This window comes from Gossypium hirsutum, chromosome A06 (genome assembly GCF_007990345.1).
Source record: "Gossypium hirsutum isolate 1008001.06 chromosome A06, Gossypium_hirsutum_v2.1, whole genome shotgun sequence".
NCBI classification, from domain to species: Eukaryota; Viridiplantae; Streptophyta; class Magnoliopsida; order Malvales; family Malvaceae; genus Gossypium; species Gossypium hirsutum.
The window spans coordinates 17,336,433-17,363,875 of NC_053429.1; the positions used below are offsets into that span (position 1 = coordinate 17,336,433).

At 32.4% G+C, this 27,443-nt stretch overlaps 5 protein-coding genes and 2 non-coding genes across 10 annotated transcripts; 1 reads left to right on the forward strand and 6 right to left on the reverse strand.

The window, feature by feature from the left end:
- Positions 1–5,137: 5,137 nt before the first annotated feature.
- Positions 5,138–8,917, reverse strand: LOC107962684 (histone acetyltransferase type B catalytic subunit). Of its 2 annotated transcripts, XM_016899162.2 has the most exons (10): positions 8,705–8,917; positions 8,477–8,518; positions 7,832–7,941; positions 7,669–7,737; positions 7,499–7,537; positions 7,343–7,419; positions 7,121–7,220; positions 6,412–6,493; positions 6,167–6,327; positions 5,138–6,008 (listed from the first exon to the last, which is right to left on the reverse strand). In XM_016899162.2, the coding sequence occupies exons 1-10, from the start codon at positions 8,784–8,786 to the stop codon at positions 5,364–5,366; spliced, it is 1,407 nt and encodes a 468-aa protein (XP_016754651.1). In that variant the 5' UTR covers positions 8,787–8,917; the 3' UTR covers positions 5,138–5,363. The 2 variants fall into 2 exon arrangements, with proteins under 2 accessions (XP_016754651.1, XP_040971198.1); XM_041115264.1 differs by lacking the exons at positions 8,477–8,518; positions 8,705–8,917 and adding an exon at positions 8,257–8,322.
- An 852-nt stretch (positions 8,918–9,769) lies between these two features.
- Positions 9,770–11,807, reverse strand: LOC107962683 (60S ribosomal protein L28-2). The gene is made up of 4 exons (XM_016899161.2): positions 11,574–11,807; positions 11,265–11,421; positions 11,007–11,170; positions 9,770–10,117 (listed from the first exon to the last, which is right to left on the reverse strand). Exons 2-4 carry the CDS (start codon positions 11,410–11,412, stop codon positions 9,977–9,979), a joined length of 453 nt encoding a protein of 150 aa, XP_016754650.1. The 5' UTR covers positions 11,413–11,421; positions 11,574–11,807; the 3' UTR covers positions 9,770–9,976.
- LOC121231291 (small nucleolar RNA R24) lies at positions 10,531–10,623 on the reverse strand. Its single transcript, XR_005929353.1, has one exon. It is a non-coding gene; the product is annotated as a small nucleolar RNA R24 (small nucleolar RNA).
- On the forward strand, positions 11,735–11,806 carry TRNAP-UGG (transfer RNA proline (anticodon UGG)). The gene has a single exon. It is a non-coding gene; the product is annotated as a tRNA-Pro (tRNA).
- Positions 11,808–12,285: 478 nt separating the features above from the next.
- LOC107962682 (F-box/LRR-repeat protein At4g29420) lies at positions 12,286–14,411 on the reverse strand. The gene is made up of 2 exons (XM_016899160.2): positions 13,792–14,411; positions 12,286–13,302 (listed from the first exon to the last, which is right to left on the reverse strand). The coding sequence occupies exons 1-2, from the start codon at positions 14,243–14,245 to the stop codon at positions 12,737–12,739; spliced, it is 1,020 nt and encodes a 339-aa protein (XP_016754649.2). The 5' UTR covers positions 14,246–14,411; the 3' UTR covers positions 12,286–12,736.
- Positions 14,412–14,812: 401 nt separating this feature from the next.
- Positions 14,813–17,881, reverse strand: LOC107962681 (probable caffeoyl-CoA O-methyltransferase At4g26220). Of its 3 annotated transcripts, XM_016899157.2 has the most exons (7): positions 17,765–17,874; positions 16,415–16,529; positions 15,964–16,048; positions 15,807–15,886; positions 15,576–15,720; positions 15,306–15,437; positions 14,813–15,226 (listed from the first exon to the last, which is right to left on the reverse strand). In XM_016899157.2, the coding sequence occupies exons 2-7, from the start codon at positions 16,441–16,443 to the stop codon at positions 14,936–14,938; spliced, it is 762 nt and encodes a 253-aa protein (XP_016754646.1). In that variant the 5' UTR covers positions 16,444–16,529; positions 17,765–17,874; the 3' UTR covers positions 14,813–14,935. The 3 variants fall into 3 exon arrangements, with proteins under 3 accessions (XP_016754646.1, XP_016754647.1, XP_016754648.1); XM_016899158.2 differs by lacking the exon at positions 16,415–16,529 and having other exon boundaries at positions 17,765–17,881; XM_016899159.2 differs by lacking the exon at positions 16,415–16,529 and having other exon boundaries at positions 15,964–16,058; positions 17,765–17,881.
- Positions 17,882–23,381: 5,500 nt separating this feature from the next.
- Positions 23,382–26,925, reverse strand: LOC121230479 (uncharacterized). The gene is made up of 4 exons (XM_041115372.1): positions 26,890–26,925; positions 26,588–26,843; positions 25,295–26,296; positions 23,382–25,252 (listed from the first exon to the last, which is right to left on the reverse strand). Exons 1-4 carry the CDS (start codon positions 26,923–26,925, stop codon positions 23,382–23,384), a joined length of 3,165 nt encoding a protein of 1,054 aa, XP_040971306.1.
- Between the last annotated feature and the right edge of the window lie 518 nt (positions 26,926–27,443).

Consider the following 27,443-nt stretch of genomic DNA (forward strand, 5'->3'; position numbering starts at 1 on the left):
TAAAAGAGTTTGAAGTTAGAGTTTTATGTGGAAATTCTGAATTTCCATAGTTATGAAATAACTTATAACGTCTAGGAAAAGTATTAATTGAGAAAATTATCTTAATTGAGGGGTTAATTGAGCAAGGACTGAATTGTATGAATTGTGAAATTTGGGGCAAAATGGAAATCAACATTTTGCACTGAAACTGTTTTGGATAGCAGCAGTAGTCTAACTTTGAAAAATCACCAAAAATTGTAGAAATGGAATTAGAGGATGAATAAAACATGAAATTAAAGCTTATTGAGTCTAATGATGTAAGCAATGAAATTGTAAATCATGAGATATAATAAATTTTGTGAGACAAGGTCAGAATGATTTCGGGTTCCCCTGTTCTGAATTTGTAAAATCATAAAAAATTGGATAAAAATAATTAGGGGCTTAGATTTATATGTTTAGAATCCTGAATGAGTCTATTTTCAAGATAATCAAACGAGAACATCATTCGAATCCTGTACGAGGAGATAATTAATTTTTAGTGAAGAAGGGTCAGAACTGTCAGATAGCAGAACAGGGGAGACTTCAATGAATAAACTGTATTAATTGGCCTAACCAAAAATTATGAAAATTTTATGGTAATAAGATATGTGAGTCTAGTTTCAGGAAAAATTAGTGGATCTTAATTTGGAGTTCCGTAGCTCCAGATATAAATAATTTAGTGACTATGACACGGGTGGATAGCTTGAATATCCACATAAGTAATTAGTGAAAATTATGGATAAGGTTATTTACAAGTGTGTTATTTATACCAAGGATGTGGATGGAGAGGAGGAGGAGGAAAAATATATGAATGACTTGTGTATAAATTGATCACATGCCCGATTATAATCGATGAATTTTGAATTAAAAATGATATAATGTTTTATTTGGAATATTTGTGTATGTTAATTGTTGAAAATAAGTAAATTGTGTACAAAAGTTATGAAATTGAACTGAGTATTTCGGAGGAACGGAACGCAGGAAATGAGTACGATCTTTCAGTGAAAAAGATAAATTGACGGTAAATTACCCAAGTAAACCGAGATTCAACATTTGTTGCGAATTCTCGTGTTTGCTTTCTGTTTAGCTCTTACGAGCTTTCGCTAACTCATATGAGTTTCAGTTAACCCTTTTGGGATTTCAGTTCAACTCTGATGAGCTTCAGTTAGCCTTCGGGCTTCCGTTTAACACTTATGTGCTTCAGTTAGCCTTCGGGCTTCCGTTTAGCACTTGTGTGCTTCAGTTAGCCTGCTTCAGTTAGCCTTCGGGCTTCTGTTTAGCACACAGACTTCGGGCTTCCGTTTAGCACTTATGTGCTTCAGTTAGCCTTCGGGCTTCCGTTTAGCACTTTTGTGCTTCAGTTAGCTTTCGGGCTTCCGTTTAGTAGTTATGTACTTCAGCTAGACTTCGGGTTTCAAATCACGATGTACTCAAATCTGTAAGCCGTTCCTTGAATGGACAAGCTGGTAAGTTGTAAATGTAACGTGTGGGAAAAGAAATGTAAGTAATGTTATCATTATTATTATTGAGCTCAATTATATGATTTCGTCATTTAGAGATTGTAATTGACAAAATATGTTAGTAAATTATGAGTATGTGAATCAAAGTGACAGAATTTAAATACTTAATGAGGTTGAGCTCATTTACATGAATTTGTCATTTAAAATTGTGATTGACTGGAAGAAACAGTGAATTGCATACTTATGAATGGTTACATATAATTATCTGAAAAATAAGAAAAATGACGGTTATTGATATATGGAGACATGAGACATTGATATATGAATATGGAAAATGTTTGATAAATGTGTTTATTCATAATTATGGAATTATATACCTCATGTGTACTATTTGTATAAAGATGATATTTCAAATGCTTTGGTTATTTAAGCTTAAATATGAAATAGTATGAAATCAAGATAAGTTGTTATGAAAATATATTTAGATTACAGAGATATGGCTGATACATGGGTTGAAAACACGGGCGTGTGACTCTCCAAAGTGTGAAAATTTTCTAAGTGTTGCAAAAGTTTCATATGTTTACGGTTTAGTCTCGAACCACCCTGAATGTATGTTTTGGGCCGTAAGCCCATATAAGGGACGTTAAACATATGTATGAAAGTTTTTAATTTAGAAGAAATTTTTAAACATATGTATGAAAGTTTTTAATTTAGAAGAAATTTTATGGCTGATTTTTACATGGTTGATCATATTAAGTTCGGTAATGCCTTGTACCCTATTCTAGGCTCGAAATACGGGTAGGGGGTGTTACAAATAATTTCTCCAACTCTGAATTTGTGGTCCTAAAACCACTATCCCGACTATGCCCAAAATCGGGCTGTTACAGTTTGGTTTTGTATATAGCCATGAAAGTTGGCTTAACTTGGTTGGTTTGGTTGTGTATATATTTGTGCATATGGCTCTTATTATGTGCTTGAATATGGATATGTGATGTTGGTTGATATTTGGTAATTAGGGGTACTAAATGGTTGAGAAATGAACTTGGTATGCTTATAAGATTAGGCTAAATGATGCAAAGTTGGAAGTGTTCATATGGATGATTTCAAATTAGGAATTTTGGTATGAAATTTAATTGTATATTGTTGTATTGGTGTGTTTTGAATTGATTGGTATTGAAATAGGTTGAATTATGTTTGATTGAGGCTATTAGAATGCCTATTTTTATGCTATGAATTGTGCCATTTGGTTTGATATAGGTATATGCAAATTGAATGGTAAAATGACTTGGTAAATAGCATATTTTTGTCCACACGAGCAGAGACACGAGCGTGTGTCTCAGCCATGTGTGGCACACGGTTATGTTGCACGGTCGTGTGCCCTCTAGTGTTGAAATTAAAATCAAGTCAGTATGCTCCACACGACCCAGCACATGGGCGTGTGTCATGGCCATGTGGCATAATTCAGTATAGCCTACAGGTTTGGCACGACCTAGCACACGGTCTGGCAAATGGGCATGTGTGGCCATTTCTAGGGCACACAGGCTAGCCACACGGGCATGTGTGTTAGCCGTGTGACCCAAGTCAGAGAGTTACACGGGATAGGACACGGGCTGGAACACGGCCATGTGCTTCCATTTCGAATGTCCACACGGCCTGTGACACGTATAGTTTCTTTCAATTTAACCCCTCAATTATTTTTTAATTCTCAGACTTTGTGAAAAACCAAGTGTGACAACATATATACTAAAGACTATGATATAATGATCCATTTATATTAAATTATAAAAAAAGTGTGGAACAACATTAACATAAATTAATTCTACAATGATTATTATTTAATTTTATGATTTAATTTCTAAACATGCTATTTTTCAAATAGTATAATTTTTATAATATTTTTTAAAGAAATAGTTTAATATATTTTAATGCATAAATATAATATTTTTAAAAAAATATTTTTAATACTATTTATATCTTAGTAAAGTTTTCCACAATATTTATGTATGTAATATATTCAAATATTACAAATATATTATATTTTAAATAATTTATATACATAATAAATTCGTGCATCAAGCAGGTAGAAAAGTAGTTACTTTATATATAGGCATATAGATGAGAAAAAAGGAATGATTCTTTGTTTTTTTAATAATTAATTAATTTATTTTAATTAATTTTTGCTGACATGACATATACGTGGATTGCCACATGGACGATATGTCAACATTTAATTAATTTTTTTAATTTTAAAAATATTTTTATACTTTTTAAATAATTTTAATGATTTTTAAAAATAATTTTTATATATTTTAAATTTTTAAAAATTTTAAAATTAATTAAATATTGATGTGTTATACATGTCTGTAAAATTAAAAAATGTTAATTTTCTCTCTATTTTAGAGTGATTTGACAAAAAATACAAGTTTAAGAGCTAAAAATATGAAAATTTAATGAAGAGTTAAAATAAATTTTTTTGTAAAGTTGAAGGACTAAATAAATTATTATGCTTTCTTGTAATTGAGTTGGTGTTAGATAAGCTAAGGACCCAAATTCGGTCAGGAAATATAAGTCAAGTGTCGTTTGATAAATTAAAAAATTAAGTGTTGAAAATTGAAGTATAGCACATAATTTTGTAAGTGCTAAATTCATATTATAAAGTTAGTTGATTTGTTTGTAAAAATTAGTGTTGAATATAATTATATCCTTTGATAATAATATATTTTTAAAAAGGGATAATAATAAATATTAATTATTGAAAACTAGTTATTTCATGATTTTAATATTATTAATATAATATTTTATATTATTTTACATAATTTTGAATAAAAATTAAATGGAATAATTTGAACATTTCATGTTTTTAACAAAAATAAAGAGATAATTTATTGTGAATATATGTTTTAAAAATAAAATTAATTTTTTTTAAATTTAGATAATAAGTAACTATCTATCTACTTATTCTATTTAAATTATTTTGTTAAAAGATTTTGAATTAAGTAAATTGATTAGAGTTATCAAACACAATTTAAAAATTAAATTAAAACACTTTTTTTTTTGTAAACTAAACACACCCTTAGTATGTGTTTTAGTTCATTTTTTCTCTTAAAAGAAATTATTAAAAATAAATTTTATATTAAATATTATTTTGATGTTTGCAAATATAGATTTAATTTAAAATTAAGAAAGTGGTTATTTAAAATATAATAATAAAATATATTCACCTTCCTTACCACAGGTCAGTAGTGATGCATAAAGGTAACAAATTACGTACCAAAGAACGTAAAATTTATTAAATGTGCCATTTCCATACCAAGGGCCACCCTTTTCTCGCACCACTGGATATCAATCATTACCCATTTTGAATCCTGCTGGAGTTTCCTTCTACACCATTGTGTTCAAACTATAAAAACTATAGCCAAGTGCATACTAATAGCACAGCACAGAATATAGCTTTTCATTTTCTCTTATTCAGTAAGAATAAATGGTTAAATGAATGATTAGTAGGGTAAACTCTTCTTTCTTTCTTTTTTTTTTTTTTTTTTGGGGGGGGGGGGGGTGGGTGGTGGCCGGGTTATCAGCTGCTATAATATATCAACAACAAGACATGCCTTCAATATTCATAATGCAAAATGGAAAAAAAAAAAAATCAGCTAGCAAGCTTTCAACATTCAAGGGAATACTGGAATTAACTTGTGTTGAAAAGTTATCACATTGACCATATCGTCTGCTAATATTCTAAGATAAGCTTAAATTAAAGTAGTGCTCAAAAATTTTACAGAACAAGCCTCAAATTTACTAATCCTACAACAGAGCTAGCTTCACTAGAAATTATCAGTAATGTGCTTATAACCAGGTCAATGCATCATGCCAAGAAAGTGGTACCCTTCATACATGTTTGTGAGACACCTTTTGTGCAATTAACTTCACCTCCTTGATTCTCTCGTCGACCAACTGCTGCAGCTGCTGTTCTTGGGTTTTTGTCTGATCTTCATCCATTTGAATACCCCCAGCCTTGCTGTTCTGCAACCTGAACATGACAAATGACGTCTCCTCGTCATGAGCACTTGGGACCTCAATTACTTCCTTTCCTGCTGTCTCAGAATCTTTACCTAGTATATCATCCTTCACCCTATTGCAAATTATTGTTACATAGTCTTCCATGTGCTTCTCTATAGGATCAAGGCCAAGATATATCAAAATCTCCCAACACTGAAGAAACTGTTTCTTGTTAATTTTCAAAGTTTTCCTGACTTTGTCAACAACATCGGCAGATGGCAAGAATCTAGGAACCTGGGTTTTTTTTGACAATTTCCCTTGCTTAAGATGCAAGACAGCTGATTTAACAGCACTCTGGGCCGGTTCAAAAGCTAGCAGTCGTTTTACATCAAAACTGGTGCGCACATGTTGGAAGTACTCTTGAGGCTCTTCAACTGTCAAGTCATAAACGTTTTCAGATATTGCAACATTGCTCAGCACCTCCACAAGGTAGCTGCCATAACCCTTGTGCTGGTAAGGAGGCAATACCAAAATCTGCCAACAGGGAGAATAATTTCATAAAAATGCTATTTGTGATTAATAAAATATTAGCAACGTGTAACAGTTGTTGAAGAGTGGCACTGTCAATACTTTGGGTTCCATTCAGTCTACCTTAGATGCTAACATGAATAATGACAATGAAAGAGATTAACCTGGCTGAGTCGCAAGCGTGAACCATCAGGGTAACGATAAAAACGATAGAGCGCTGCAAAACCAAGCAATATATGCTGAGTGTTCGCGGGCTGATCAGTTTTCTTCCGAGTCAAGAGATATAACTCCCAGCTTGGATCAGTTACATCAATAGGATTGCTACCTAATCAAGAAAACATAATTATTTAGACTTCATTAAAAATGAGATACAAATTGTCATTAATATTCAGTGAAGAGTGACAGCTACCATCAACAAGAAGAAGAACAAGAGGTACCACGCGACTATAAAGATGACCAGCAGCCAAATTGCTCATCATCAGGCGAACAACCTAATACAGAAAGAAAACAAATCAATCATAGCTAACATTTGAATACATGCAACTCAACACCATTGCTTACATAATAATGTAAACTACCAGCAAGCTAACATCAAGGTACCTTAAATCTATTAAAATATTTTCCCTACAATATACTTCATTGGACTTTCCATGGTGGTTTGAACTATTAAGGAGCAGTATCATCACAACTAACCTCCTAAGCATGTAAATTATCATAAAACAGACAACCCCTTCACTGTCCAAAGGGGCCTACATAAACAAAGGAAATAATTGTTGGAAAGGAATGGTAAAAAAATCCTTTCTATCATGGATACTTGAAAATTTCATGAAATGTAAAAAAATCCCACAAAAGGTGGCATCTCACAAAGATGAGACCAAAACAAGACTGAAACTTGGATGAAGACGGGAAACAACAAAGAAGAATCTAACAAAAAGATACTAGCAAAAGACCAGGGAGTCAGAGAATGCTGCCAGATCCAGTGCAAAATTGAGAAACCAAATGAAAGTGTTTGGCCAGAGGTTTCAGGTTGGGAGATGGAACTTAGAATAGATAGCTATAACAGTGACATTTAAGCAACAAAACAAACACTTACTTTCATGCATAGATAGTAAAATTACCTCCAGATCAGAAAACGCTGCTTCTGAACTGCCATTAAAATGAGTTGTATGGCCATTGGAGGCTTTGGTTTGCAACTTCTCTTCATTGGAAACAACAGAACTGAAAAAGGAATACATATTGAATTTGCAAAACCATAAGAAGAAGAAAATAGAATGCGAACATTGCAAAGGTAAAAGAGCAATACATCTTTACATGCGTACAAGATTTTCATGGCAAAATACCTAATGAAATTATTCTCAGTTGAAAAGGTTTGCAGGAAGTCATTTTTGTTCTCCAAAAGAGTCTCACCAAAAATTTTCTGTACAAAAAGGACAATCAGAAAAGCCACAAGATATAAGAGATTTAAGTTAAGGATAAACATGGTAACTAATGTATACCTCAAGAGCAGATTTCAGGTCTGTAATCCCTTTGCCCCCCTGAATAAACAAAAGTGAAAATCATTAAAATACCATGAAAATACAAAAAAAAATGCTTCACTGACTCAATATATGATAAAAAGAAGACTAAAACCATTTATAGTAGTTCAGGGTTGCCGATTTCAACTTACATCAGATGTGCTTTGGAAGGTAATATCAGCATAGGCATGAAAAGAAATGCTGCTTATCCAGATGGTTATCTGGCAAAAATGAAATAATGCATCAACATAAACCATCAACAAGATCAAAATACTATTTGAAGGCCATCATGTTGTAATTATGAAGGCATATTACCTTTAACCCTTGGTAACCGTATATCTTCTCATCTTCTTCAAAAAAGCTGTTCAAATCAACAGGGCTGATACGGTAACCATCTGAAGTTCCGACTTCCTCTTTCTTAGAAACTAAATCAATATCAATTAAGCAAATAAGTAATGCAGAAGAATGTTCTCACACAAAAAGTAGCAGAATTTAAATACAAAACTAAAAATTCACCAAATACAGCTTCTTTTTATTATCAGGAACCAACCATTTGACAGCAATCAAGAAGCATCTCTACTCCCATGCCATATATAACAAATTCTTTTAAATCAATTAAGAAGCCAACTTGAATATTGACAGGTCATGCAGCAAAGCTACTTTCAAAATGTTATAAGCGAATTATTGTATATTATGCCTGCCTCTACTCACGCAAGAGAAAAGCTAAGTCTCATAAATACCATTCATGTCGAGACTAAATCAAAATATTGTCTTTGTCGTCAATTAACACAGTTAATTAGAGCTTTCAATTGACGAAGTCAGGAAATTCAACTTTCAGTTTTAAACCTTTTTTCTCCATCAGCATATAGCAAAACCAAAAAGAGTCTAGATTATAACAGTAGAATTAACAAAAACTAAAATAAGATATAAAAATATTTTAAAAAAGAAAAAGAAACTCACCCAAGTAAATCTTAATGCAGTCATTGGGCTCAACTCCAGCATCTGCTTCAAGGCCAAACAAATAAGAAACAACAGTGAGCGAAATCAGAAACCAACTCTTTGAAAAGTAAATAAAATGGAATTTACAGCGAAGTGAGGGGAAGTGAAGTTGGGAAAGAAAAGGAAAATGTAATTTGGATGGAAAAGCTAAAAACGTAAAATGATGAAATCGGAGAAGAGCGGACTGACCGATGTTGGAAAAACCGACGCGTCGCTTTTTCTTGGGTTCGGGGAGAGGATCGGCGTTGGGATGTTGTTGCTTCTGCCCCATTTGGCGTAGAGTTAGGGTTTTGCAGAGCGGGAAATGAAGAACGGTGAGGCGGGAAATTATGTTGTACAAATTGGGGGGATTATTTAGGTTATTTATAATAAATCAAAGTGAAGTCGCAAAGAGAGAGAAGGGTACTCACCACGTGACGTAGACAGAAAGTAAGGTTATTTAAATTTTTATTTGAGCCTTCTACTACCTTATTCTTAGCCCATAATGATGGGCTTTCTAGAAAACTAAAGGCCACCATAACCTCATTCTTCCATTATTTTTCTTTTTCTTTTTATTGAAATATAAATTTATATTTATGTTTATATTTTTAAAAAATAGCTGTGATATAAAAATTAATAGCAATACCAACCCAATATAAGACTTCAAAAAAAAAAATTACCTCCAACTCTTTTTTTATTAGGTCAGTATTGTTATTTTATAATAATTTTATTTATAATTCTTTTAAAAGGATTTAATTAATTTTTTTCTAATTTGTTACTAAGATCTTTTTTACCCTTTAACCTTATTAGATTCAAAAGTTTCCAATTTACTTCCAATAAAAGAATTGAAATCAAATTGAATAAATATGTAAAAAATAAAAACTAAATTTATTATTATTACTTATATTTAAACACCAAAACAAACATTTAACAATGCAGTTTTTAACTTTAAAAAGACTATTTTGCTCACTTGCTCATTTGTCAATAGAAAGGGAACAACGTTACACACATAAATCTACTCAAACACAAGGGATGTTACCAGTACTTAGACCAAGTCCTCTAAAAAAAATGACAGGACTTTTTTTTTTTTCTAATTTAACTAGCCAGAAGATATCCACCCATAATCCGGCAATTAGCAAAGATAGCAAGATGCCAATCAGAACCTTATTCTTTTGTTCATGAAAATAGGCTACTTTAAGGAAGTTGCTTAGCCAAGTTATTGAAATAATTTTTTCAACCAACAATCCAAAACAAAATCAACATGCAATAGTCTCGTACAAATGTAATTGAAATTCCCATTAGCGCATAACTTAAAACTCAAAATGCAATTATCAAATCCAAGGCTTAACCATCTCTAGCAGAGGTGACAAATTTTCCAATACATTAACACGAAATGACAAATTAATCTACTGTCTGCAACTTTTGTAACCAAAGAAAACCATCACCAATTCAGGCATGACAGTTTCCCTAACTATCTATGTTTCACTTCCTGCCACGGATCCTAACTGCCTGTCTGTTCCTCTTCTTGACCCCAGATTTGGCTACCTTCAGGCTCCTGTTGACAGCACTAAGTCTTGCAAGGGCTGCCTTCTTCAAGTCCGGTCGGTAGTGATTATCTACAACCTGAAACCATCATCAAACAAACAGCAGTCAGTAAAAGGCTCATATTCCTCAACTCTTCATCCATGGATATAGGTATATTAGCCATAAAATTTATGCGTGTTTTTTTTTTTTTTTTGTTGGGGGGGGGGAGTTGATTCAACCTCAAAGTCTATTGATGACATTAGGACCAGAATGCTAATAGAAAATTTCCCTAATTGCAAAACGAGTAGCATTTGCAACCAACACAACAAAGAAAGAAAAAGATTAATTCAAGACATTCAACAAGGAATACAGCGCTTGATAGTTGATGGCAGTAATTATTGTTAGCAAGTGGCCAACAGCTGAACAAACAAAGTATAGAATGTCAAGCAAAACAACAAAGATAGAACAGACTACAGAGAATTACGAAAAAAGCCAATCAATGGTTGAGGGTGCAATCTCAGAAGCCAAGCGTAACAGGTATATTTCATTGAAAACCCCTCAATAAGATGGGATCTTCTTACATGTTAGCTTCTCATCACTGCAACAATAATAAAACCAAATTTAAAAGGATGGTTGCAGGCAATTATTCAAACCTAAAAGTAACTTAAAAACCAAACAATGATCACCAAACAGAAGACTACACAGATATTTGAATGCCAGCATTTGTTATCATGGAGCCCACAGGTAATTGTTCCAAGGTAAAAGTAGCTTTACCAACAACGATCATCAAAACAGAAGATTAAACAGATATTTAAACGCTGGCTTAGGTTGGCATGGGTTCTTCTGGATAGACATTACTGAATATTATCATTACAGCTAAACATAAGAACTTAAAGACTTCCAACTAATGCTTGTCAAGCACATAGATTGAATAGAAGCTAAAACTATACATTAGCGCATTTACTAGTAAAACAAATTCGTGGAATACCTGGTTGACAACAGCCTTAGCCATCCTAGGAAACTCTTTTCTCATAACAGATTTATGAAGCACACTTGCAGGTTTGTTCTGCTTCTTAGTCTTTGTGGTGGCAAGTAACACTGATTGATCCTTCCCACCAGGCTGAACAGTTACAGTCTTCTTGTTAGCAAGACCTATAACAACATAAAAATTAACATCTTTGGGGTTTTTTTTTTCATTTTAGGAGTAGGGAAACAAATGCAAACCAAAAATGGAGGATGAGATTACCAGAGTGCTTGTAAGAGTTAAGATTGTAGAGATTGTTGCTCTCCTTACTGAACTGAATGCCGGCGGTGCCTCGACCGAACTCCTTCACCAAGAAACAGTTGTTTCTCTTCACGATCTCCCAAATCAACTGTCCTGGAACCGTCGCCATTTTACTTACCTGAGAACAATGGATAGATATCAGATCGTTGCGAAACAAAAATGGGGAATTGGGGAAACGAATTCAAGATCGTAGAAAAGTAAATTTCAGCCGAAATCAAAGTTTGGGAAACAAGCAATGGAATTATTTGAATGACAAGGAGAAGAAGTTACCACAATGGAGTAAGGGAGTAGGGCGGCAGAGAGGGTTTAGTGTCGCCTAATTGATTATGGAAACATTATATGTAACTTCAGTTGTGTGCCCTTATAGCCAAAAACCCTAATCAATTTGAAAGATGCAATACATATTTTAAGTTGCCAAATGGAGCCCAGGAGGGTGTTTGGTTTAGTGGTATGATACTCACTTTGGGTGCGAGAGGTCCCGAGTTCGATTCTCGGAACGCCCCGAATTTATGAATGCTTCAAACATCTTATATGTGAAAAGTGGTCTTGAATTCGGCAGTTCTGTTTTCGATCTAGATCCGTACAGAATTAACCATTCAATGCCAGACCACATGCATCAGGCTAGGAATTAACCTCATTGGAACAAATAAAAATCACAAGCTTTGCCAATGTTAACATCAGCACTATATTCTGTACTTTTTTGTGCTTAGCAGGAAAAAAAAAAAAACACAACCTAAGAAATACTCCTGAAAGAAAACATAAAAATACACCATCAACAACCAGACATCAACTTCGTGCTAATGCTTGGTATTCTCTTCTCCTTCTTGGTGGGTGAACTGCCTTGTTCTTCATCTATAATTCGTTATGCTTTCACCTTCCAAGCAACTATATTCATTTGTACAGGTCATGTAGTTACTGATGTCTTTATACCATACCAGTCACCTATAATCCTATTGTATTTACAAGAAAAAGAAGAAAAATCTTTATTCTAAGCTTTTGAGATTTACTGAAAAACCTTCACCATCTTCACTAAGGAAGGTTAATTTAAACCAGAGAAACAACACACAGAATATAAAAGATTAAGCATTCTCTATTTCCTTTTGAGGAAAGAGAACCAAATTACATTCCAACAGAGACCCAGGTGTCTTTTGGCCCTTCCCGTATTCCCCATCTCCATTTTACTCTTGGACAATAAGCTGTACACCTAGGGATGAGACTTCTAGCAAGTTTATAATCTCCTTTAGGGTGGAAGAGTAATGCCATGTCTGATAACTTGGTGCATTTATCCAAGATAGAGAATATAAACGAAAGGGTAACTTCAATATCATACACAACTAAATTTGCCACTATCTCTCTCAACTCCTTCAATGCATTCCTATCTTCCAAACCTCCTTTCCGAAAGCAATTCTCAGCTTCACACCAAGCCCCAGGGCCTATATTAAGATATGTTGCATTCGGAAACACATCAAACACTGCTTCCAAGCGAAATTTAATTGTTGCAGTCCATTGAGAGAATTCACTGTCAGCTTCCTAACTGATTTACCAGATGGAAACATGTCAAGGAGGCAGCAAAGACTCGAAGATTCAAGGTGAAGGTTTCCCAAATTATGGAACTCTTTCACTCTAAAATCAGATGCTTCCTCGACCGAAAGATGGAAATCTGACAACAATGGCGTGTCGAGAACAAGAGATTTCGGCTTGATACATTTTAGCCTGAGCTTCACGAGGTTGGGAGCAAAGATAGTCAGAGACAGAGGAGCATTTGACACCGTCCACAAGCATGATTTAAGATGCAAGAGATGAATCTTGGGATCTTTAAGTCCTCCAACGCCAACCAAGTTTAGAACTTGAAGAGAAGGAAAACATTCATTAACTTTGTTTAGGTCCTCATCTTCAAGTCTAATAAATTCAAGTGTCAAACTTGTTAGCCTAGTCATTGGATTTAATCCATCAACCGAGAGCCAAGCATTCTTCACCTCTAGCTCCATAAGACCATTGCCTACATACACAAAAAAAACAAAGGCAATGGCCTTTGCATAAGCAATAATATAACTTAAAGAATAAGAGAAAAGTTTTAATCTTTTATGGAACCAAAACAAAACTGACACTGAATTTATTTCCTATGTTATCAAGAATGCGGACCGGACTGGTTCAGTACGAGTAACCCAACTCACTATATTAGATTGTTTACCATTTTTGTATATATATTTTTTGTGTTTATGTATATATGTTAACGGGATAATTGCTCTTACTGAATTGGAACACAAGCGATTCAAAATGGCCGGGAGATAGTAGTAACAGAGTTCATTTCTAAAGGTATGCTTAACCATCATTCACTATCCTATCTCTCAAAATTTTAACACAATTTAAGCTTCACAAATACAATTTACCTTAAAACGACTCCATTAAGTTCAATTTCAAACTAATTATAGTGTATCCAAATACCAAATAAGAAATAAAATGAAATTGCAGGCGCCAAGAAACTCACAACAAGAAGAAATCAAGCTCAAAATCTGAGATTTCCTCCAGCAAGACTGTATCCAAAAATCCGAAATCGATAGCTTCCCTAGGTCGCCGCAAACCTTGGGCAACCACTCCTTGACGAACCCCACATCAGTCAAATACAAATCATCCGACTCGTCATCCACGTCGTCATACGAGATATTCCTGAGCGATTTATCGACTCCAATTGAGATTGAGTTAAGACAGGGAGCCTGGCCGACAAGGTTATTAAAGATTGCCTTGAAAGGAGTGACGTGGTCCTTGGTCTCCGGCGAGCGGGATTTGAGGTAGCGAGACAAGGTGCAGAGGAGGTTAAGGGAACGGACCTCGCGAGTGAGAGAGTTGAGTGTTTTGGAGGCGACTCGGCACCGAGCAACGTCGGCAGAATCAGTGAGACGACTGAGGATATCAACGACAAGAGATGGGGGAAGATCATCCATTGAGAAAAATTGAAGAGGAAAAGGGAAAATAAGACAAGACAGCTGAATGGAAGGTGTTAGGAATTGTTTCAAACGGTATTACTACCATTCAGAATCTGACCAACTTACATAATGGTCATGTTTTTCATTTTAATATCTAAAATGCCATTTTCAGGTTGTATCCAAAATTACGATAACATCTCCAATGACTGTTGCAAATGTCTAAAAAGCCATACAAGCGATTAAAACGACAACTGAATGCTATGCTAGTTATTTGTTTTTAGGCATGTTTTACTTGTCACCCAATAATTAATTAATTTTTAAAAAATTTAAAAAAAATTTATATCTTTTATATTTTTTGAAATTTTAAATATTAAAAAATTATTTATTTATTGATACGACATCCACCTAAATATCATACCAACAAAATTAATAGGCATTACTTTTTCTTTTTTTTTGAGAAATTTAACAAACAATTTTAAATTTAAGTGTTAAAGAAAAATTAAATAGAAGAAAATTGGAGGACAAATCTAACCAAACCATTACCATCCTAGACTAGAAGCAGTCGAAAGCCCAAGACCAAACATATGAATGAAAATGGTGGCCTTTGTGACTCTTTGTTTAACTTTCATTATTCCTTGACTGACATAGTAATTGAACAGGGAACCACCACAAACATGTTTAAAATGGTTTAAGCTTTGGATAATAAGTTCAGTGCATACGCCTACAGATTGTGATCCCATCACCTAATGGAGCAAGCGAAATTTCGACACGAGGATCCGCTGCCAGCAACTTGTTAAATTCCAGTGTTCTTTGTCTGCCCTCTCTCAGTATCTCTGGAGTGCACTCTTCCGGCATTGCAACTGATCCCGCCCACAGTGTGTTATCATACACAACAATCCCACCAACCTTCACCAATTTCATCAACCTCTCGTGATACTTCCAGTAATTGATCTTGTCGGCATCAATAAAAGCAAAGTCGAAGCCGTTTTCATTTCCAGGCTGAAACAGGAAATAATGACAAATGCAAGGACAGTGAATGAAAACTAAGAACAAGGATTTTAAAATACTTCATCCTTACATCTTCAAGGAGCTGGTCAAGGACCGGCAAAGCTTCTGACTCTATGAATTCGATTTTGTTCTCGACACCGGCTTTTCTGATAACTGGTAACCCTATCTCATATGCCTCTCGATTCATATCTATGGCTACAATCTAAACAAAAACAAATGGTAAAAAAGAGTATATAGACGACATTGAGTAAATGGCCCTCAAACCTCCACAGGTCAATTCTACAGATTGCTTACTTGCGGGCTAAGGTATTAGTCTTGGTGGAAGAGATGTATTATATACCTTGCCATCCTCTGGGATTGTAAGAGCAGTGCGGAGAAGGGAGTATCCGGTGAAAACTCCGACTTCAATTGTCCTTTTCGCATTTATAAGCTTCAAGAGCATGGCAATTAGCTGCCCTGCATCAGGTGCAGTAGCCATTATAGCCCTGTAAAATAACAATTTAAGTACAAATCAATTCAATTCATTTCATTTCATAAGCTAACACAGTAATTTTACAATGTAATCTACTACCTTGGGTGGGTAGCAGTCATATCCCTTAGCTCTTTCAACAGCTCCGGTTCACGTGGATACACATTAGTCTCTAATAAATACTGTCACATTATTGAAAAATGTCTTAAGAAACTAAACAAGATAAAAAGAAATGAAATGATTTAAGTGAGAGCAATACCTGATACAGTTCTCCACTTTGCAATAACCCCTTGCTGAAAATTGCTGATCTTTTCTTTTCATTATCCATACCTCTCAAATTGTTCCTAACAATAACTTCACATTATATAATGTAAAAACAATTTCTACAAAACTGGCTCTGTAGTTCATAATGGAAACTAATTGTGACTTGAAAATAGAGACATGGAAAAAAAGGGCATGGTTTCAAAATCTGGAGCCATGTCCACCATTAACATTTCATGATCCAAAAGATCAATAGAGCAACTAAAATCGACAGTGAAGAGCTTAATTGGCAGGATGGCAACCCAAAGAAAGAGAAATTGAAAAGTTGAGTATGGATGGAAGATCGATCCTAAGCATATAACCAATGAACAGTCTGAATAAATTAACACAAAGTTGATAATTCAAAGGATGATTAAATTCGGTGGTCCTGCTAGGGTAACACCCCTTACCTTGTTTCACAAGAAATTTGTCTTGCCATGGAGTTATTCTCTTGTTTTCACTAAGAATCCATGGAAGAATTTAGAAATTTGAGCTTGAAAGGGTTGAAAAATGGTAGAGAAGGACCTGAATGAAAGAAAAGGAAAGCTTGGCTAAAATTGCCTATGAGAAAAGTGGGAGAGAGAATGAAATGATGATGGATGATTCTACATCTTTCTACAAAAATATCTTCAAATATTCAAATGAATATTTTTAAAATTCCGGGTCTTATTCAAATGAATCAAATAGAGATTTTTTTTGTAACATTTTTAAAATTTCTAATCAAGTATACTATAAACAAGTCATTCAAATATTCAATCATGTCATAAATACCTAGACATTAAGATGCACAATTAAATTCGAGCCTTAATTGAGCTTATGAAAGCTCTTTTGTAGACCCGAGCATGAATAAGAACTAAGTTGTAACATTTTCAGAAGTTAAAAGATAATCATGTAAAACAGGAGTCACACAACCGTGTGACCCAGCCGTGTAACTCACTGGAGCCATGTGGACCAAAATGTGTCTTTTAGTGCAAGTTATCAAAACCAATCTTCCAAACAAACCAAACATATACATCTATCAACTTTTAGACTCGTCCAAAACATATCATATAACAATCTCTAATCAACTAGCCAATATGCCTCATTGGCACCATTTCACAACAAAGTTATATAAGTATTATCAACCATTCAAGTCAATTGATACAATTTCATACCATTTATATCACACTAGTCCAACCCTTTTCACAATCAAATATGACCATTTGAAAGCTTCAACCATTTGTGAACCATAATACCCATTCTGTACATTTTAAGCACTTTAATAAGGCGTTAAGAACCAACCACATTCATAATACAAACACATGAAAACTCCCAATTACAAACATATACACTCCAAGCCTTATATACCTATTATACACACATTCAAAATAAGGACCATTTCATCATCTTACAAAATTACTACTTAACCATATTGAAACCTATTTACATGTCATAAAACCAAGCTTTAAACAATAAAAAGACTACCGAAATAATAACAGGATAGTGTAAGCACCCGACAATCTGCTAGACACATTCGGCAGGTCGAAATATTTGCCCTTTAGTCTCTATGTTCAAAACTAACCACTTCCATTTTACAAACTAGTCATTTTTCATATCTAGGTTTTAAATCTAACCATTTAATATCAAGAAATTCAAGATTCAACAATGGCACTATTTATAAACTTTAAAATTTTTAAAATTTAACACACGATCAACTAAATCAAACTCCCAAAATTTCTAAAACATAAAAATTACAAGAAAATAAACTAAATTGAACCTACCAATTAAGGTTTAAGCTTCCAGCGCTCCCTTATGTTTTTCTTTTTCTCTGTTTCGGCCTTGGGAGGAAAAAGATGATGAATAATGTCGTTTTCTCCTTTTCTCCACCTACATAAAATATACATTAAAATATTTAAGTTATAAAATAAATATACTTTAATTAAATAAACTTTTTCGTAATAAATCTAATATTCTTTCAACCTAACCGCCCACTGTGCATTTTAAAATGGTGTAATTTCCATTTTAATCATTGATCCTAGATTCTAATTAAAAATTCACTTAATTAATATCTAAAATTTAATTCACTTATATACTAATTCTTTAAATATTTTATAAAAGTATTTATGAGTTTGGTTTACGACTGATTTTAGAGTAATATACTTGTTCCTTAACCAATTATCTAATTAACAAATTCATCATACCAAAATTTAATATAACATTATAATTAGCTCGTAAATATTAATTAATAATATTTACGAACTCGATCATTAGAGAACGGGATTCTAAAATTACTATTTCCGACACAACTATCTTTTAGATTGTTACAACTCTCACACTTTTACAATTTGTTCAATACCTTAATTTAATTTCTCTAAATCCAAAAGTCTTTTTGATTTCTTATAATCTCCAACTACCTTTTTCACTATTCTAACACTGACACTATTTTCATCTTCAAGGATGTTACACTTAATTTAATTTACTTCATACCATTATTTTCCAATTTCGCTTCTTATGGTTTATTTTCACTTTTAGTTCTCTAACTTCCATCAAATTTTAAATTATTTTATTTTAATTTATTGTCAAACCAAATTTTAATACACTCAATCTATTTTCTTAATAAATTTACCATGTATATTACTGAAACAATACCATTTTTTGTACCGAAAATTTTGAGTATTATAATTAGGACAAGAATTACTAATATGCCGAAGTTTGAATTATTACCCAGTAGGTATGGGAAGAAGGTGTTGCTACCTTTTACCCTAATTCTTGTTAAAGAAAAGGAATTGATAACCCTCAATTGCATTTGACTGCTTCCGCAAAACTTGGTTGGATTTAAAAATAATAATTTTTTTTAAATTTTAAATTAATCAAATTGAATTATTTGAATTATTTAGTTTTTTAGTCAATTTGAAAAAATAATTCGAATTTCGAGTTCAAGTCAAGTTGAATTTTGTAATTCGAATAATTCGAACAACTCGAATAATTCAAATAATAAATTAGTGTAAATACCCCTTTGGTCCTTGTCAATTTTGAAAATGAGTAAGTTTGTCTCTCACAACAAAAATTATAAAACAATTCAAAATATTTAAAAATTCTGACATATATATATTAAAAGTTTTAAAAAGAAATTTTAAAAAAATTCTAAAGAATATATAAAGAAAGTTAAAAATAATAATTTTGGAGATATAAATAAGTTAATTAATGGTTCAAGTTTATCATACTAAAATCTCTTGTTTTTTTTTCTTATTTTGCTTTGAAATTTTTTTCAAATATTTATGGTTTCAAATTTTTGTGCTCTAACATGGAATTAATTATATTGTATCAAGATTTTAATTTGACATGTTTAATTTTTTAATTTAACTCGAACAATTTCACTCAATTCGATTCAACTTGAATTTCATTTCACTCAACTCAATTCGAAAAATTTTCGAATTGAGTTAACATGATAAAATAAGACTCACCAACTTGATTATTAAAAATTTTCCACTCAATTCGGTCGAATACTCACCTACCCCTAGCTCTAACTCTCTATCTCCAAATCATAGCCTACTTACCAACTTTCCAAGGTTAAATTATATTATTAGTCTCTATATTTCATGAAAGGTGTGGTTTAGTCTATAAACTATAATTTGATCAATTTTAGTTTTTTTTTTGAATTGCTCAAATTTAGTCCTTATATTTTTAAAATTTTGAAATTTTAATCTGTCTCAAACGATAGCAATTAAATCTATTTGGTTAAATTCAATTCCTAGTCCCATATTACACATATAATTGTAGATTTAGTCCATATTATCTAATTTGATCCTTCTAAATCCTTATATTTTTCAAACTTTGGAATTTTAATCTTGACGTGAGGATAGTCATTAATCCATTAATTGAATTTTTATTGAGTAATATGTAGAAATGACAAGTTGATACTTGATATGACATTACACATGTGATCATATGTTTTCCACATCAAATTTTGAAAATAGTTTAAAACTTAATTAATGAATTTAACCGTTATCATTTAGTAAGGACTGAAATTTTAAAAATTAAAGAGTACAGAAACTAAAAATAACCAAATTAAAATATATAAACTAAATTCACAACTTTCACAAATAGACTAATTACTTTCAAATGTATAGGTTGAAATGTGTTTTGGAGAAATTTTTTAATTTTTTTAAATTCAAATTAAACCAAAATGAATACCAAACATAATCAAACCAAATTAAATTGAATTTTACAAGTTTGGATTGGTTTGGTTTATCAATTTTAATTTGTTTTCAATATATATATAGCATTTTACAGTCATTTTCACTAATTTAATATATAAAATATTTATTTTATATTATGAAAATAATTATAATTTAAATAAAAATTTAATTCAATTCAAATAATTGTAGATTTTTTTTAAAAATTTTGTGAAGAAAAAACAAATTAAACCAAATGTATTTAAATAATAATTGAACCAAAACTGAATTAAATTAAAAAAAAGTAAAAAACAAACCAAAATTGAACTAAATACTACAATTTGAATTGCCTGATTTCCTTATTTAACCCTATTTATTATTAATTTTTTCTTATATATTTGGACAAATATGTAAATGACACTGAATGTGAATGTGAAATAATATCTAATTTAAGTATGTAAATTTATCATTGCATTCAAAACATAAATTCCAACTGTTTTAAATATATCATCCGAACCAAAAAAACATAAATATAGTGGTGGAACCAGAATGTTAACTTTGTGAGTGCTAACTTAAAATTCAACGTGCTACATAAAGAGGAAATTCCTATAACATATATTATATATGTTAATTATACTACAAAAAATTAAATAAAAATTTTGCTCCACGTTATATTTTCAAATATATATATATAAGTTAAAATAAGTAGCATGAATACATATTTAAAAAGAACAATTAGGAAGAAATAGCATATCATTACTCAAAATTGTGCACAACATTTTTTTAAGGAAATAAAATCACTAAATATAGAGTCTCAATCAAAAAGTTCAGCAATCTCTCACTTAATATAAACAACAAAAGTATCCATAAGAAACTCTCCAAATTTCGCATCTTCAAGAGATTTTTCCTCTATTTTTCTCAAAAATAATTTTTTTTAATATTACTTCTAATATTGGAGGAACCTACTTTTATATTTGGGAGGGTCGTAGTATGTATATATAAGAGAAAATTGAAGAATCTTAAGCCTTAGGGGACCATGGCCCCTGAGTCTCTTAATGGCTTCGGCAGCTTTGGATTGTCTACATCAGTAGCTTATTAACTGACTCATATTACATATTTACAGTACGTTTGGTTCACTGTAATAGAATAAGGCTGTAATTGAATAGGGTTGTAATTGAATAGAGCTGTAATCAGTAATTCAACTGTTTAGTTGAATGGAATGGAATAGAACTGTAATAGTATTATAGTGTTTGGTTGAATGGAATGATGTTGTAATAGCATAAGGAAAAAAACTAAAATGACCATAATACCTTTAACCGATTTTTTTAAAAGTAGATGATTATTGTTATTGTTATTAAATTTTAATAAGATTATTATTAAAAATAATTTAATAAAAATAATAAATAATTTAACCATATTTTAACATAATTATTATTAAATATAATTTTTTAATAATACGAATTAAAAATCATAATATATAATACTATAAAAATAATATATAATCTACTTTATTACTTTAAACTGCGATACATATTTAATATGCTAAAATATCATTAGTGAAATAAATAATTTAATTATTCTACTAGGTTTAAAAGCATTTTTAATTACTAGTCATTTTGGTTTTCTTTGAAAATTTCTTCATTGATACTAGCTAAAGTCGTGTTTGAAGATACTTGTAAAGCTAAAAAAAAGCCATGTTAAAATCAGTAGAAGTCAGAAGAGAAGATGGAAGAGAAAGCTTCAAATTTATATTCAGCCTTATGGTCAATTGAAGGTTTAACCGACGATCAGCGGTATGATGCTTTGAGTAAAATTCCCGATCATCCAAATCAAATGATCGTTTTCTTTAGTTTACCTTCTGTTGCCCGATTGGAATGGGTCAGAAGATTTCTTTCTCACCATTAAATATCAATGTTCAAACTTTTTGATGTTGTAAAACTATATAACATATGGATTATGATGTACAATTTCATTTTCATCTAACTTTTTCTTAGTATAAGTTAATTATGTTTATGCAGAAAATAATTCTCAAGTTATATTTTTATTTTTATAAATTCATAAGAACATTTTATGAAATTATATTTAATAATAATTATTTTAAATTGTATTAAATCATATATTTTAATTAAAATATATTTAATATTAATTATTTCAAATTTTCATTTATCATATATTATGATTTGAGTAAATTCATATAAGAATATGAATTATTAAGAATTTTATTAAATTATATACCAAAATTATAATGTATTTAATAATAATTATGTTTAAATATGATTAAATTATTTATTATTGATATTAATAATCTTATTAAAATTTAAATAACAATAACAAATTTCTGCTAATTATAAGAATTTTATTAAATTATATATTTTAATTAAAATATATTTAGTAATAATTATGTTTAAATATGATTAAAATATTTATTACTGATAATAATAATCTTATTAAAATTTAAATAACATTAACAATAATCATTTACCAAAACAATTTTCTGCTAATTATAAGAATTTTATTAAATTATATATTTTAATTAAAATATATTTAATTATAATTATGTTTAAATATGATTAAAATATTTATGACTGATAATAATAATCTTATTAAAATTTAAATAACAATAACAATAATCATTTACCAAAACAATTTTATGCTAAGGGTATTCTAGTCATTTTAGTTTTTTCCATTATGCTATTACACCTCTATTCCATTCAACCAAACACAAGATTACTATTACGCCTCTATTCCATTACATTCAACCAAACAGTGGATTAGCTATTACACCTCTAATCCAATACACCTCTAATCCAATACAGCGAACCAAACGCACCCTTAATACCTATTACAACAGCTGAGGGAATATGGGTGTAATAGCAAAGCTGTGGAATCACCTAAAAGGTGAACCAAACTTGAGAATTACTGTAGCACGCGGAATAGGGCAGGAATAGAATAGCAATTCCATCCAACCAAACATGTTTACATTTACTAGAACGGATGATATTGCATGCTAATATAAATCGAAAACACGAGACTGAATCACAAAAGACTTGAACATTTTATTGCAATACTACAAGTCACAAACCAAACAAGTTTATGAAATCAAATCAATAAACAAATAAAGTTGGATTCCTATAAACCTCGAAAAGAACATGTATAAACATGCACATCGAAATCAGTAGTAATATTGGTAAACTGCATATCAGAATGCAAATACAATACATATTCATTGGTGCTTCTGCCTGAGAGAATTTAAATGTGCGGCCAAAGTATCATAATCAGGAAGCTTGGGGTGAACATAACTTGGCCTCTCTTCGGTTGAATTTTGAACCTTCGAACTTTCTGCGCTACTTGATGATACAATCATTGGGACAGAAGTAGACGGCTGTTCATTTTCTGATGACTTTGAAGATCCATCAGACGAATTCGTTTTGGTCTGTGGTGCCAACTGGGAGTTTTGAAAGCTTTTCCTGTTATCTGAGTTCCTTTTATGAGACTGAAGCTCCGGTAGTGCTTCATCAGCACTACAACTCCTTGAGGAGGAATTCTTCTCCCCACCATAATCGGAAACTACCGCTGGCTCAAAGGACACTGTAGTTTTAAGAGTGGAACCTCTTCGTGAATTTGAAGAAGAGTCATTTCTCTTATGAGAAACACCAGTGCTTGAATGAGCCTTTGAACTTGATTCCGGAAGATCTTCATCAGAACCACTGTTTCCTGGACCTAAATATGGCATGGGGTCAGAAACTACCTTTGATTCAGAGGAAACTGTAGTTTTAAGAGTGGAACCTCTTCTTGCATTTGGAGAGGCAGTTGTCCTATGAGAAAAAATCATGCTTGAACGAGTCTTTGAACTTGTTTTAGGAAGATCTTCATCAGAATCACTATTTCCTGGACCAAAATGTGGCATGGGGTCAAAAACTAGCTTCGATTCAGAGGAAACTGTAGTTTTAAGAGTGGAACCTCTTCGTGCATTTGGAGAGGCAGTTGTCCTATGAGAAAAAATTGTGCTTGAACGAGCCTTTGAACTTGTTTTAGGAAGATCTTCATCAGAATCACTATTTCCTGGACCAAAATATGGTATGGGGTTAGAAACTAGCGTCGATTCGGAGGAAACTGTAGCTTTAAGAGTGGAACCTTTTCCTGAATTCGGGGAGGCAGTTGTCTTGTGAGAAAAACCAATGCTTGAATGAACCTTTGAACGTGTTTTAGGAAGATCTTCATCGGAATCACTATTTCCTGAATCAAAATATGGCATGGGGACCCTTGAGGTTGATCTTTTATTTTCTTCAGAGCTTGGCAGTATGTTGTATAGGTCTCGAGTGCTACTAAAAGTCTGTTTTGGTCTTTCCTCCTCAAAGTCATCATCACTAGAATCAACACAAGTAACTGATATTCTCTTGTTGAGTTTTTGACTCACTTCACCACTCCCTTTCCTACTGCACCATTCTTGATTGTAAAATCTAGTACTAATTGAATCCTCCACAGCTAGGGGTGGGGATGTTTGTTTAATTCTAGCAGATGTATCATTCTCTGCCTCTCCAGAGGATAAAGCACTCCCTTGAGGAATCTTTAAATATGGTGGATGCCTATAGCCCTTATTTCGAAGGCCACCTATCAACTTCCCAAAGTTCAATTCCTTACTTTCTTCCGGACTAGAATCATTAGAAAGTTCAGTATCTTCCATGCCCCCAGCCAACCGTTGATTGAAAACACTGTTTTCAGCTTGGTGGGAATCCATATTCCTTTTCTGACTCCCTATACTAGGATTGTTGTTCCTATCAGACTTGTCTACTTCATCTTCACTTTCTGAGCTAGGGCCATACTTATCAAAAGTTGGAGGCAAGTCATTTCCATGTGAAGGAACTGTCGAGCTTGATGAACTTTCAAAGAAGACAGGAGTAGACCGCTGCTCTGAGAAAATATGCGATTGTGAATAGGGCTCTTTTTGTGATCCAACCTTCTGCTTAAAGCCCAAAGAATTTGTACATGGACATGGATGAGCCGATGATCTTTGAAATGGATATGAAAGGTTCATATTGTCTTCATGTACCTTGTGCTCCTCCTCAAAATCAAAAGTACCTTCATCATCAAAAACTGCTGAGGCATTATCATCAAAAACTGCTTAGGCATTATCACAAGTATATGTTGTTTCAATTGTGTTTCTTTGAAGGCTTCCTTTATCATTGAGAAGAACAGAATTCTCAACAGAAAAATTTCCCAACTTTTGAGGATTGAAATTTGATACAACATCAACATCATCATTAAAAATACTTGAACTAGAAGATGAAGAAAAGCTTGAATGCTTCCCAATCCTTTCTTCATGATAATCAGTAACATCATAATTCTTTCTATCATGCAGTTCATTCACAAATTGCATCTTTTCACCTGAGTTTCTATTATCATTTTCTGACTTTTGCCAATCTAAATTAGAGGTGACATCACAATCATTGATGAAAGTGTTTGATCGAGAATGAGAAGAATAGCTTGACTGTTCACAGTCCCTCACATCATGATCATCAACATTCTGAAGATTCTTAATACCATGCAATTCGTTCACAAACTGCATCTCATTGCCTGAGTTTCTCTTCATAGTCACTTCAGAAAAATGTTCCATTTCCCTGCCTACAGATGAGTTTATTTGAGAATATGCATCTGGAATTTGATTATTCACTGATGGTTTTTCATTGAAGGAATCCAAAGTCGACTTAGAAGAACAGTGAGTAGATTTACCATCATTCTTCACAAAGTTAGTAAAACCATTTTCAGTCTCTCCTGTTCGATTATGTTGTTCGTTTCTGTCAGTTTGTTCATACTTTGTAGAATTCCTTTCATGAAAGGAAGTATCAACTGGATGTCTAGCAAGATATTCATACTGAGAGGCCGAGCCAATATATTTTCTTGGTTCCTCGTCTCTCATACCATGACCTGATATGTTAGATTCCATTGAGTACTGAGGGGCAATATTTCCATGACTTGAAAGTTCAGCAGTAGCTGGAGCAGCCATACTCGCTCGCTCTTCTGCAGCTACCTGAGCAGCAGCAGTAGCATCCTTGAATTCCATATTCCCATGTTCCCTAGGTGAAGCACTCTCATTCCTATAAGTTGAATTCCTGAATTCCATCCCTCGATTTTCAGTTTCTGCAAAGAAAAGTACTCAAATATGTAATTATAAGTCAAAAAGAAAAAAGGATTGAAAGAAGCAAGTTCTAATTTAATCAACATTGGTTGAGGTTTTGATCTTGGAGGATAAGCTCTAGAGGAGATTGAATTATTGGCACTAGTATTTGAGAATTCAAATTCCATCCCTTGATTTTCAGGTTCTGCTAAGGAAAGCACCCAAATAATGATGATGATGATGATAAATAAATAAATAATAAAAAAAGACCAAAAGAATTGAATCATATGCAAGTTCTATTCTAATTAACATACGTTGAAGTTTTGATCTTGGATGGTAAGCTACAGAGGAGATTGAATTATTGGCACTAGTATTTGAATAATCAAAGTTTTTAGGATGAAGAGATAATCTTGATTTGTGCTGATAGAAGCTTGAGGGCACATCACTTTTAGCAATGTGTTTTGGATCTTGAACACTAGGAGGTCTCTGTACATAATAACTTGTTGAAGCTTGGGTATTATGAGGACCTGCCGAAATTTTGGTGGCCTCTGGTAAAGTACTTGGTCCATTCTGCACAAGCAAATTCATATGGAAAGAAATAAGTTTTCAAGCAAACCATTCCATCTCTAACAAACAAATGACATTCGACCATATTTCTCCAAGAATGATCCTAAGCATTGATTGTATGTTGGCACGTCAAACCAAAAAAAAAAACCTAATTTGGACTATTCTACTCTTACCATCAAGTTGTCATAAACCTTTGACTCTTTTGCTCCAAATGATTCAGGGTCCCACTTAATGTTGTGTTCCTCAGCAATTGCAGTCAAAATTTTGAGTTTGGTTGGGCCATCTGGTGCTTTGACAGATAACTTGTCAACCAACTAAAAGGAAAGGATCAATCAATAGTAGTATTATAGAACTTTAAGTTACATTTCAATAAATGTTTGTTAACCCGTTTATGTTCATGAAAACTCACCATTCGACCAACACCAGAATCAGGATGCAGTTCAAGAGCGGAAGTAGTAAAATCTTTTCCGTATTTTGTTGTAAGATGTTTGGTGACATCCTTGAGTTTTGGTATCTCCTCACACCTTGCAGATGCGAAAATGACACTTGAAATTGCTTCTTTCAAGTCAATTGGGCAGTTTCTGAATGATCAAGTTTGTTAGC

Coding starts and splice junctions, on each gene's coding strand:
- LOC107962684 (XM_016899162.2), bottom strand. CDS start 8,786: ATGGGGCAGAAGCAACAACATCCCAACGCCGATCCTCTCCCCGAACCC. Junction 8,519..8,704: donor CGTCGGTTTTTCCAACATCG/GTCAGTCCGCTC, acceptor GCCTTGAAGCAG/ATGCTGGAGTTGAGCCCAAT. Junction 7,942..8,476: donor CTGCATTAAGATTTACTTGG/GTGAGTTTCTTT, acceptor ATATTGATTTAG/TTTCTAAGAAAGAGGAAGTC.
- LOC107962683 (XM_016899161.2), bottom strand. CDS start 11,412: ATGGCGACGGTTCCAGGACAGTTGATTTGGGAGATCGTGAAGAGAAAC. Junction 11,171..11,264: donor TAACTCTTACAAGCACTCTG/GTAATCTCATCC, acceptor ATGTTGTTATAG/GTCTTGCTAACAAGAAGACT. Junction 10,118..11,006: donor CTAAGGCTGTTGTCAACCAG/GTATTCCACGAA, acceptor TGATGGTTTCAG/GTTGTAGATAATCACTACCG.
- LOC107962682 (XM_016899160.2), bottom strand. CDS start 14,245: ATGGATGATCTTCCCCCATCTCTTGTCGTTGATATCCTCAGTCGTCTC. Junction 13,303..13,791: donor GAGCTTGATTTCTTCTTGTT/GTGAGTTTCTTG, acceptor TTGTGTATGTAG/GCAATGGTCTTATGGAGCTA.
- LOC107962681 (XM_016899157.2), bottom strand. CDS start 16,443: ATGGCAAGACAAATTTCTTGTGAAACAAG. Junction 15,438..15,575: donor CAATCCCAGAGGATGGCAAG/GTATATAATACA, acceptor GTTTTTGTTTAG/ATTGTAGCCATAGATATGAA. Junction 15,227..15,305: donor TTGACCAGCTCCTTGAAGAT/GTAAGGATGAAG, acceptor TTCCTGTTTCAG/CCTGGAAATGAAAACGGCTT.
- LOC121230479 (XM_041115372.1), bottom strand. CDS start 26,925: ATGGTCGAATGTCATTTGTTTGTTAGAGATGGAATG. Junction 26,297..26,587: donor TCCAAGATCAAAACTTCAAC/GTATGTTAATTA, acceptor TTTTCTTTGCAG/AAACTGAAAATCGAGGGATG. Junction 25,253..25,294: donor AATTGAAACAACATATACTT/GTGATAATGCCT, acceptor ATGCCTCAGCAG/TTTTTGATGATGAAGGTACT.